Here is a 12,336-nt window from a genome sequence, read left to right as displayed (position 1 = left end):
AATAATCCCTAAAGAAAATAAAAGCAAGCTAAAGAAAGTCATTTTCCCATTATCAACTGAAAAAGGAACCATACCCAGGGTGGCACTTGTATTTCCTCGAAATTCATTCTTGCAAAGTCTCATGAGGAAACTAGACTTCCCCACTGCCGCGTCCCCAGCAAGCACAATCTTGTAAGCCTTCTGTGAACTGGAAGATTTATAGTTATCATCCACCATGTCTGTCTAGGGGAAAAAAGTCACAGTGGGTGATAAAGGTAGTGCCAATTTTCTTCCTAATAAGTTATATGGCACAAAAAAATTAACAGTGATCCTAAATAAAAGTGTCTCGGAAACTACCTACCTGCATTGAAAGTGCTGGGATGGGCTTTCTTGAAGAACTAACAGTGCTGCCCTCACTAACAGACCCCTGGGGCTTCCAGTCTAAGACAGAAGCCACATCTTCTGAACCATACGTCTCTTCATCCCTTATATCAGGAACCTGGTTTTTAAAAAAAGTCAGCCATTAAAAAACAAACTCTCTCATTACACATACACATGACAGATTAGACAAATATGCAGCTGAATCTACCTACAGTCAATGCTGTTATGGAATAGAGTCGCCTCAAATTGCAACTGAGGAGAGTTTCTCCCTAACTTGGTGGGGGAAAAAACATTCTACTGACTAGACTTCATATTTAGAACCTTTAAAACATTCCCATGACAGACAGAAGTCAGACAGGATGAGAAGTTTCTGTGAAAGCTAAGGCCTAGGAGGGCAGCGAGTTCGGGGGCTTACATCTGTGTCTGAAGCGTCACCCCCGAAGCTCTCCTGTGTGCCGTGCGACCTCTGAAAGCCTCTCTGGTGCTTGTCCTCTACCTCCGAATCATACTCGTTGGAATCTCTCAGGGTAGACAAGCCACTGTCAAAGCAGCTCTCAGGCAGGCTGTCCACCTCACAGTTCCTCCTCTGCATAGGATCACAGAGGGCCAACGAGTCACAGTCCTCGTCCACGTAGGAAGAGCGGGATGACCTGGTGACAAAGGAGAAAACCACTCTACCTGAGGGCTTGAGGTGCTCAAGACTACACAGGCAACATTCGGACAGCAATGGAATCGAGAAGGCCAACATTCTCACTGTTGCCAAAAGCCACAATGTAGTCCATGATTAAGCATCAGGGGAAATCAGATGTTCAAAGCAGTATCAGTTCATTCTATGCAACAGTCAATTAAGATAAAGATACTCAAAACATTTAATAAATGAAGCTATTTTTTTTAAATCACCTTCTTCATTTCCTGACACAAAAAGAAGTAGAGAGCCCAGGATGTAAATGCAATCTCAAGTTGTGTTAAGAAAAATGTATGTAGAACATGTGAACTTTTTTTACTCTAATGTGGTCAGACCATATTCTAAACAGTTTGTCTATTTCTGGATAACATTTTTACTTAAAGGGATGCCGAGATCCTGGATAGGAAAGGCAACTATGATAACGGGAGACTCAAAACCCTCAGATGTGAGAAATGGTTTAACGTACTCAGCTTGAGGCTCAATGGTTTCTCTCTTCAAATCCTCAAAGAGCTGACACATGAAGAAGAAGAATACATTCTCTCAGGTTGCACAAGACAAAATAAGGGTGACTGGTAAAACTTTTCTGGGGGTGGTCTTTCTAATCAACATGGTGAAAACGACAGGCAATTAGAAATGTGTGGTACTGGAATGGTTTGACATATGAGACGAGTTTTCTGCCACTAAGTGTTGACACATAGTCTGAAAAGACTCCTATGGGAGAGATTTCATAGCAAGGTGCCTCAGATAAAGGCTAGAACTCTTGACTTCTATGGATCTTTCCATTTGTGAAACTCAAACATTTTCTAAGTGAGGGAGCAAACAGGAGAACCAAAAGAAACCACATATTTTTCCTATTCACCTTCGCTTTTCCATTTGATTTTCATAAGAATCTAAGTTTATACTGAAATAAAAACAAGGGCTACAACTTATTTAGTTCCCAGTACACACTGGGCACCATCCTGGCCACTTGGCACACATGATCTCATCCGAAAGGGGGAATGGGTGGGGCACATAGGTCTCCAGATATGAGAAATAATAAGAGATGGATATGCTTAGAAAAGACAGGGTGATCAATACAAATATAAGCCATATAAATCCGAGAAGTCAAAAATATTTTGGTGCCATTAGCAAATGTTTAAAATTAACTAAAAAGGTAATTTAACCACTAAACTCTCTCCAAGTATGTTGCTCAATTATCAAGTCTTGATCCTGGGCCAGGAATTTCATACCATATGTCAATCTATCTACCTAGCTGTGCTTGTGTGTACATTTTTTTGTTTGTTTCATCATTTATGAAATTCTCCTTCAGAAAGTGATTTTAGGTCAATCTGCAAGGAACCTAAGGAAACCATTCTCATTAGAATATACTACAAACTACTTCAGCTCCACATCATTACTGGACAGAACTTTATTATTTTTAACCTATTTGTATTTTTGATAAGGAATGAAGGAGAAGCAAAATCCTGAATTGAGAAATCACCTCCATGAATATCTAGACTCCAAATTAAAAATGTAGGTACAGATCAGACTTTCTCGAACTCAAGTTATACACATACCCTTTTATAAGTAAACTATTCTTATCTGCCCGAAGAATATTTCATTACAATTTATATATAAAAATAGAAAACAAGTTATATTTTGTTAGAGTTCTTAGAAAAACTGCAAAACCAAAACAGATACAGAAGTTAAAATCTAATAAGGCCACAGAAGTCATAAAATTACATGTCCAACACACTTTTAAGTTTTTATATTAGCATCAAGAAGAAAATAAAAGGTTAACTTCTTATATCAAACTAATGACCTCCTAAAAAGGAACATCGGTTCCAGACCACGGTGGCCCTCTAGTCACTGTTCAAGGCCACGAGCACATGGGTGCTACAGTCCCGTCACTCTGAGCCACTGGGACGTGATGACTTTGTCCCTTAGAACCTACTGCTGAGGAGCTCGTAGTCCAGGACTTATAAGCCTTATTCATGGCGCCCTCTCTTTTCAAAAATAAATCATGGTGACATTTCTGAAATAATTTTCAGTTGTGTATCTTTCCCCCATTTGCTTAGAACTGATCTTAAATATCAGCCCAGAAAAATGGCATCACACCCACACATTTTTAAAAAGTACTATCTATTTCTCAATAACAGAGCAGCCAGCTGCCTATGAATCAATAAGCCATTAAAATTTTTTATTTCACAAATCAGTGAACAACAAAAACATCTGATACCTGGATAGAATTTTCTTAGAAGTGATCACTAATAAGCCTGGGTTACCAGACCTTCCTGAAAGGAAACCTGACCAGTTTGCTGTCACCAGGATATTAAGTACATTATTCTTTAGAAAAAGTTCCCCAATGAGAAGGGAACAAACATGAACTGGAAAGTTGCATCAGAAACAGAGAGCTGGAAATCTAGTTTATGCACTCACTTCTCCTTTCAACCTTTGACATGCTCTAAAATTACCTGGTTAAGTAACAACACTGGTCACATGTGTATGTACACACATGCACACACATGTAATCTTTAAGTTTTTATTGATGGACCTCAAGTTACAGCAGGGCCAATATTTCACTTCATTTGATTAAAAATAGAGCTAAATTCTCACTTCTGGTAAGCCTCTCTGACTCCTTCAATACAGTAGCTCACAAACATCTACTAGCCATATTTCTATTTGTTTTGGAAGTTTCCTTTGCCTTGAACATAGCTTACATATTATGCTGAGCTATGAAACATTTACAGATCCTGTCAAGAGTCTCAACATCATATACCACACATATCACAACATCACAGACTGGGGTCCACTGCTTTCCCTGAAACACCTCTTACTGAGTCCACTTCTAAGAAACACGACAGGAGTGGGGATGAGGTAAGGGTGAGTTCATACAAAACCAAGTCACAACAACACCTTCAGGAAATCACTCTGCCCTCTCTGAAACATTTTTACTTTTAATTTTTACACGTTTCCTGCTTCAGAAATTTAAAATTTAAAATAAGATAGTAGAAAATAGAAATTAGTACCCAAAATATATTCTATTATTTTAATTCACCTTGAAGGAAATTTACTTTCCTTTTAACTTTGATCCTGAATTCAAACAAAAAGTAAGTAGGTGTGAACATACCTGTCATAGCCCAGAGGTTGAGGAGAATGACCATTAAATTTGAGACTGCTTCTACAAAGTGTATTTCCTGGTGATACATTATTTATGCGCTGTAATACATAAGTAATCTTTTGTTATTCCATGTAAATATTATATACACATTTTTTTAAAACTGTAGCACACTATTTAACGTCTGAGATCATTGAAAGTTTGGGATGCTACATGAGCAAATGTGAGCATGAAAATCAAGGGAAAAATTGCAACAAGATAACTGCCCAGAATACCCTCCCCTCATCATATTTTAAGTCCAAACCCTACTGCATAAGCCATAAAGGAACAATAAAGGAGCACCCCGGTTCCCCAGATTTGCCAGGACCCTGCAATACCAACTACTTTGGATTTGTCTCTTCTCAAACCATAATTTGGCTTAGTGACTCACTCGTCCACACCAAAACTTCGGTACTGGACCCCACACTTGAAGCTGATGCCCCAAATTGGGAGGAGAGGTTTTATGCATGTGCACTCTGGAGAAGGTCCTCAAAATTCCAAACAAGGCATAGCTTTTCTACATTTCTGTAGAAGGGTTTAAAACCCAAGGGCTCCTCTCTGATAATCTCTATCACAAAGGATACTCAATGTGTCTAAACACACTCCTCAGCCAGAAGCACCCTCTCCCTACTCTCCACTGGTCAATATTTTATTTGTGCCTCCGTGTGATTTCCCACTTTTTCTTATATTATTGTTATCCGTGCACATCTTAACTCCCTACTACCTTATAAACTCTCCCAGGACACAGGTAAATCTGTCACATCTTTCTCTGGTTTCTTAGAACAACTAACAAAAGAGCTAATAAACATCGAGGCATTTATTTCTACAGAGAAGTAACTTATTTTTTAATTTGGAAAATTGTTGCTTCCTTTATATCATATGGAAGAGCTTATTATTATTATTATTATTATAAGGATCTACAGGAAATTCTCCTCTAAGAAAACACAAGATTTTCATCACAACACTCTCCCACAAGAGAGAACAGAACGTGTTAGGAAATTGGTCACATACCAAGGACCTGTTGAACTTGCTATAACTGTTTTCGAGAGCGCTCCTCAGGCCGTCGTTACTGTCATGCAGTTTCCTGTTGGCTTTTCTACAGAGTAAATAAACAAAACAAATAAATAGGTAAGGAAAGTATGAGTGGGGGTAAACGTCACCACCTCCTTTTCAGGCTGTGATGTTCAGAACACGGAATTACCACCTCCTGCAACTTTCTACCACTTCCCTTCAAACCTCGTAAACTGAGATCATAATTCATTACTAGAACTACAACTTAATTGAAGGATCACCTCTCTTTAAAGGTCTCAAGGCATTTGAGGAAGGAACTAGCTATGCTGTGGAACCCACTTCTCCTAGGGAGAAGTTGTTTGAATAGGTTTCCTGCAGGTCTCTGCTCCCTAAATACCTGACCACGGCCAGCCCCACGTGCTATGCTCTCGCCCCCTCATGCGTCCCAGCCAGGCGTGGATGTGATGTGTTATATCACGCTTCTTTCTCCCGGCTACCCCTGCATCCTACTCATGGCCTGGTGCTGTCACACCAGGCACTATCGTGTACCAGTTAAAGGCTCCAATGTTGGCTCTGGGTTCAAAACCTAACTCAGGCACGTACTTTCCATATGGCCTACGGAAGTCACTTAACCTGTGGGAGTCTCAGCAACCTCTCCCATAAATTAGGATAATAAAGAGCCTCTGCCTCAGAGAGTGGCTGATCCTTCCCTACTTAAGGTCTACTCATCCTTCAGATCTCAGCTCAATCATTGCTTCCACCAGGAAGACTTCCTGGACCTTCTGGTCTGACAAAACTCTCTACTATATGCTATTGGGGGACATGTGCCTTCCCTTTGTCCCACCTCTCTCTCTTGGCATTTTGTGTTTATTTCTGTAATTATTGATCAGTTTCCGCCTTCTTCCCCTAGACTAGCCCCAAGAGGAGAAAGACTTTTTCCTCCTACTTTCCACTCTATCCTCAGCTCCCAGCATACTTGACTCATAAAAGGTGCTGAATGAAAATCTGCTGAATGAATAAATGAACGAAGGAAAAGGATTACTATAATCTGTCAACTCTATAATTGTTACAGGTGAGACTTAATAAGCATCCAAAAATGGTGACAAAAAATTGTCAAGCCTGACCTTACTTCATTTGGGGGAACTGAAGCCAGAAAAAATACTGTACGGGCAGAAAAGAGAGAAAGGGCGGGGCAGGGGCAGGTTTCGTGGGGAAGGCCCTCAGAGGCTGGAATTACCGCAACTCAGTTGTGAAACTGACAGAGCAGGTATAATAGTTCCAATACGGTTCAAAAAAACACCCTAAGAAAAATATACTTCTAACCCTCACAATAAATTGCAAAAGAATGATCGTGTACGCCTGGTGCAATGACATGTACAACCATGGGGTGGGACGCCTGACAAGCTCTGTGTGCTGAGCTGCAGAGGAAGACACTGAAGTCAGAGCCGTGAGTCTTTACAGAGTTACAATAAAGACACGCTGGACATAGGACCTGACTTGCGAGGACTTTTAGAGAATTATACTCTAGTCCCTGGATCTGAATAGTTTATTTAGGACTAGAAGCGTCAGAAAGCTAAGTGTATATGCTGAACGCACCATGGTGAGAAGAAACACGTGTGGACCCGTGACCCCGTCTTTAGAATATGGCACCTCGTGTTATACGTGGCAAGTGTTTTATTAACAAAGAACAAGTAGAATGTAAATGTAATGAGCATTTTACATGAGAACTTACTGGAGTATTTCAATTTGCCTCTCAAGACTATTTCGATCTTCTGTGTACTCTCGGATTATTTCCAGATCCCTGTAAAATTACATTTTATGTTTGAATGAGAATTAGGTGTTCAGCCCCCCTTACCTATACCTACTGTCCCAGACCCCTGTTCACCTTGGTCAAAGATGTGTGTCCTTGAGCAGAGTATTCTATCTCACCATGCTCCTGCTCGGTTCCTCTGTGCCGTCAGCAGCCTCCCCTCGTCCTGCCACTCCACAAGCAAACCTACCCCCTCCACTTCCTTGTGCAAGGTTCTGCTCCACCTCACCCCCTCAACCCCCACCAGCTCTTCCATCCCCACCCCACTGACCTGGCTCTGTACTGGGAATGACCCTGACCTTCTGCCAAGCACCCTCCCCCCAGGCACTCACAGTACCAGTCCCTTCAATCCAATTCACTCTCACCTCTGACCCTTCTCTGCTCATTCCAAGCCTTATACTATCCCAACCCCAGCTATTTTCTCCTTTCCTGTGGTTTTCTCGTCTCCTTGCCCCTTCTCTCCTCACCCTAAACCACAGAGGAATCCACGGACCAGGCTCTCTCGGTTCACTACAAATTCACACTCACTGATTCCTCTGTTGCTTTATTACGAAGCCCTGGCCCGCTCCTCAGGATGTCCACTCAAAGCAGTAGCCACTCACCTCCAGCCCCTACTCGACCCCAGCCCCATTTCTAAGCACACAAACCCCATCACTAGCTTCCAAAAACTCTAAGGCTATCAAGTTTGTCTAAGAACCTGTCCATTCGCCCTCTTGATGATAAAGCTAAAAGCTTCCCAATTGTCTACAAAAATTTAAGTCTCTTAGCCAAAAATTCTGGGCCCTTACATCATAGCCTTACACTAGCTTTTAAACTTTTAAACTTTTTAATTTTTTTTTAACTTTTGCCTTTTAATTCAAAATATCTTTTTCTGTCTGTGATCTGACCACTGTTCCCCAAACCAGTCTTATCCTTTCCTATGTTCTTGCCCCTTCCACAGTTTCTGCCGCACATGGAACATTTCTGAGACTCTCTTTCCTGTCTATGAAATGGGGATAATGAAGGTACCTATCTCACAGGATATCCTGTGGGGTGAATGACTTCATGTTAGTGAAGTACTAAGGACATTGCCTGGCAGACGGCAGTGCTACCTGCCTTACCTGCTGATGCTACCTCTGCTCCCCCGACTCACACAACCCATCCTTCCTCCCAAGCCCACCTCTAGTGTCTCCTCTTTAGTAACGTTCTTCACCTCTTCTGAACTAAAGGAACACTTCATCTGCAGTCACATGGCAATGAACCCAACCCGTGACACTGCTGGTGGTATTGTTTCTGACACTGTTTAGTTCTTATGTTGTTTAACTCCATACCTTTTAGATTTTTATTTTCCAAACTAAATTTGAAGTTCTCAAGAGCAGAGACCACATCTTTTCTCTTTTATATACTCCACACTCTTAACTCCTTATCTAGCTCACGGCCCTGCATACAGAAGTACTTAATAAATGTCTCATTGCTTTCCATTACAGGACCTTAATTCTGATTGAAGTTTGGAAACAAACAAAAGACAAGATATTTTTCCCAAGTGTACATGCACTAGGGGATATATACATACACAAATGCATATGTATGCATTTGATATTTACATGTTCCTATACAAATATCCATGTTTATATCCCTCATATATGAGTACATGCCTCTCTGCGTGTGTTAGGTCTTATGTTACTAATACCATACTGCAAAACTAAAGCAAAGTAAACTGACTTACCTAAGATGTCTACTGTTCCCTTTTCTTATGGTGTATGACCAAGATTCCTACCTTCAAAGCACTTTAATTTGCATGCTTGACACTTTCGGTTTGTTCTTCTGCTCCCAGTTAATTCAAACATTTATTAAGCCCTGCACTGTCCTACACAGCCAATAATTAAGCTAATTAATCTGTTTGTTTAATAAAATCAAAAACACAAAAATCACTAGGAAATCTGATATTGAAAGTAAAATCTTTAGAAAGCAAAGAACATTTTAGCAAAGTTAATAACTAACCCTTTATTATTATACGGCTGAGCCTGATTGACATGGACGGTCATCTAAGAAAACATTCCACTCAAACTAAAAAACAAAATGTGAAGTTTCATACCTTTCAGAATTCAGACTCTGATCAGCATAATCACTTTTCAAAGCATCTAATTCACTCTGAAGAAAAGCTATGCTTGTCTGTGCTTCTAAAAGATCTTTCTTAACTTTCTGATTTTCCTAGAGAAAAAGAACAGCGCGGGTCGTGAGATTCAGAGTTTCTTCCACCTGGGAGAAATGAAGTAAAGTGTAGTGTAACCTTCCCACACATCACCCACAGCCCTCCACAAGTCTTCATATCTTGGTTCAAAGAACTAAATATCAATTCAAAGTAATTTGAAATTATTGTAATGTATGAAAATGTCAAAAATCTAAATCCTCAAAGTTGTTCTTTTTTTACTATTTGACATCTGGTGCCAAATTATAATAGTCAAGAGTTTATCATGCTGTACCTTTAAAATGTTATTGTCAGATTAACTGAGACCAAACATTTAAACATGTTTTACTTAATGAGAGCTACAAAACTACTGATAGACATTCTGTGGAATTAACAGTGCCTACTGCCAGGTAGACCAGCTACTTTTTTACAATAAATCCTATCATATAACATTTTGAAGTTTTGCACTTAAAAATAAACCAGCGTGGTTAGGAAATTTCTATACTTTTCTATAAAAAAAGAATTCATTGGAGGCTTCGGTTCAAGATGATGGACTGAACACATGAATTTGTCTTCTTTCCCTTTTGAGGTCCCATTAACATGAAATGTCAAAGGAAAGAAACCAATAAAAGTTGAAAGAATGGAGGAGGGGCCCATCAGCAGTCAAGTGATTTAAACACATTTCTGGAAAACAGAAACTGGATGACAACGTGCTCACAAAGGGAAGAGAGAAGGAGAAAAGCAGGTCCAGAAGATGCATGTGGAAGGTTCTGCTGTAGAATAAAGGAGGAGGCAATTGGCCAGGCACAACCCTGGAGAGTGAGAATGAGAAGTGGGGCTGAAAATAGAGATTAAATTTGCATATTAAAGCACCCCGCCCCCCAAACACTCGCGCCCATACCCTCTCTTGCCCTAGCAAAGAACAGCAGACAGAGTTTATTCCAAAGGCATTGAGACAGGGCTTGTCTCTTTACAAAGAACGACTTGTAGAGAGAAAACTAAAGCTTCCCTCTGAATATCCACACCCCACTCTTTCTGGTCCCACAGCCTGACAGCCAGCTTCACACAAAGCTCCTAGGAAGACACTCTTTCAGGGGAGAGGCCTTGAAGTAAACAGATCTATTGACCCGCTGCACAGGACTCCTACACCAGCTACCTAAAATGATCAGAAACTCCCAGAGAAGATATGGGTAGCAAGTTTAAAAAACAAGCAGTCCAGTAAGAACTGAAACTTCATGGGCTCCAAAATTAACATTTTCAAGGATAAAAAACACAAAGTTCATCAAGAAGAATAAATAGGAAGCTGTAAGGTATCGGTGATATCGTGGAGATGGCAGAGTTTCTTTTTACCACAAGAAACCAAAACCTCAACCAGAAAATCCAAGAAAACGAGCAACTCTATAAGAAAGTCATGATCCACATACAAAACCAATTAAGATATGGTAAAATCTGGAACTAGTGGTACATAAAGGAGATTCATTTGACCATGAAGCTGGGAGCCCTCTCTTTTGAGTGGCACAGGGATAATGACTGGAGAGAAAGAAATGCAATTCTAGTTCATTCTAGCTCACTGCTTGGCTCCGCAGTGAGAATATTTGGTGTCATAATAAAGGAAATATCCGTTACTGGCTTTCAACTTTTAGAACCAACCTGGAAACAAAATAAAGAAAATGTAAATGTTATCCATTTTGGCAATAGAAAAACTAAAGATATGGTTCGCAGAAGAGAGAAAAGGGACAGAAAGAGGAAAGTCGGAGGAGGGACAGGGCAATAATACCTCATTTACAAAGCCAGGGATGCAGACCAGAGCTGATGTCATAAGAATGCAGGGTTAACTGCATTAACAGCCATGCCGATATTGCTCTGAATAAAAAATAAATAAAAGAATTCACAACAGATGAGGTATCATTGAGGGGAAAAGCCTGCATAAATAACACCTTTGGTCAAAGGTATTTCCAAGACTTTCTCTAACTATAGTATTAATTTCTCTGTAAGCTTCTATTCCTGGAACACTGAAAGAATAGCATGATTATACGTAGGAAACAGTAGTCTAACAGGAAATATATTTCTGTAAGTGAAGAGGTAATTCTCACCATCGATAAATCATAAATTTGTTTTTTTAACGCAGCCACATCTTCTTTTTGACTTAGGTGTTTGGATTGTTCTTCCAGCTGAAAAAGAGCAAATAAAAGTTGTGCGTTTATAAACCCACTTTGAATTGATTCTAGGAATATCCTTGAATATGGATACGGAAATTCTAGAAGTCTTTAATTTTCAACATTATATAACTTTAGAAATCATTAAACGACATATAATCTATAAGGATTTGAAAATGTGCTTTAAATAATTTAAACATTTTTGAAAAGGGGGTCTTACTGTTTAATGAATTTTCTTTGCAACAATGAAAAAGCCATTTCTGGAAACCACTCAACCCTTAAGCAATCCAATCCTCACCATTTCAGTTATGTTGCATATGAGTCTGGACCTTCATATTCACCTAGAACTTGACCCGCACTTACCACTTTCTCTCCTGTATTGTAATTACTTATGAATGTCTCACCTCTCCTACCAGAGTCAAAGATTTTTAAGAGAAGAGTTAGGGTCAGATGCACCTATGTTTTCTTCAGGGTGTTTTCAAAAAATGCTTATTAAATAACTGAAATCAACAAAATTTCAGTATGATATGAAGCTAGAGACATATGCACACAAAACTATATAAATACACAGAAGAGCTTTGCTTGGTGGTTGACTCATTGGTATTTCCAGATTAAATTGGCTCAGGAGCACCCATAGCATGGACAACAAAAAATGTCTTTCCAATAAATAGCTTACATCCCCTGGGAATGGTGGGGATTTGTGGGTTTCCATTAATTGAATATTTATGCATTGATCAAAACGTATCCTATATTTCATCAAGTCTAGTCTAAGTCAAAATCTAAGTACTTTGACACTTGACTTTCTTCATCTTGCCAGATGGCATCAACTGAAAGTTTTCACACAACTATGTCCTGACTGCCTCGTGGCTGACTGTAACTCAGAAGAGCCATTGATTTCAAGATGCATGCCAATTTCAGAGAAGAACAACTATGGGAAAAAAATCAGTTTCTCAGAATCAATAGCATAAGGTAATGGCAACTATAATAAATTTGTAAACTTTTCCATAGTTC

At 39.7% G+C, this 12,336-nt stretch overlaps 1 protein-coding gene and 1 long non-coding RNA gene across 5 annotated transcripts in view; one reads left to right on the top strand and one right to left on the bottom strand.

Annotated features, from left to right (window-relative positions):
* The window catches only part of LOC147914356 (uncharacterized), a 1,093,764-nt gene that overhangs the window by 1,009,057 nt on the left and 72,371 nt on the right, over positions 1 to 12,336 (top strand). The window lies entirely within an intron of this gene.
* RASEF (RAS and EF-hand domain containing) overlaps positions 1 to 12,336 on the bottom strand; it is a 72,282-nt gene that overhangs the window by 16,803 nt on the left and 43,143 nt on the right. For 3 of the 4 annotated variants that reach the window (XM_087444426.1, XM_087444427.1, XM_004439613.3), the window contains exons 5-12: positions 11,263 to 11,340; positions 9,077 to 9,192; positions 6,925 to 6,993; positions 5,193 to 5,277; positions 4,155 to 4,243; positions 776 to 1,010; positions 341 to 478; positions 75 to 222 (exon numbers count right to left, since the gene is read on the bottom strand). In XM_087444426.1, the coding sequence (XP_087300552.1) occupies positions 75 to 222; positions 341 to 478; positions 776 to 1,010; positions 4,155 to 4,243; positions 5,193 to 5,277; positions 6,925 to 6,993; positions 9,077 to 9,192; positions 11,263 to 11,340 (958 nt within the window). The remainder of the gene's footprint in view (positions 1 to 74; positions 223 to 340; positions 479 to 775; positions 1,011 to 4,154; positions 4,244 to 5,192; positions 5,278 to 6,924; positions 6,994 to 9,076; positions 9,193 to 11,262; positions 11,341 to 12,336) is intronic. The other variant, XM_087444425.1, reaches the window with a different exon arrangement.

This window comes from Ceratotherium simum, chromosome 20, assembly GCF_057802395.1.
Source record: "Ceratotherium simum simum isolate JZ-2026a chromosome 20, ASM5780239v1, whole genome shotgun sequence".
NCBI lineage: Eukaryota > Metazoa > Chordata > Mammalia > Perissodactyla > Rhinocerotidae > Ceratotherium > Ceratotherium simum.
Note: the sequence above shows the minus strand (reverse complement) of the source record. Positions and strands in the feature narration are given on the sequence as shown.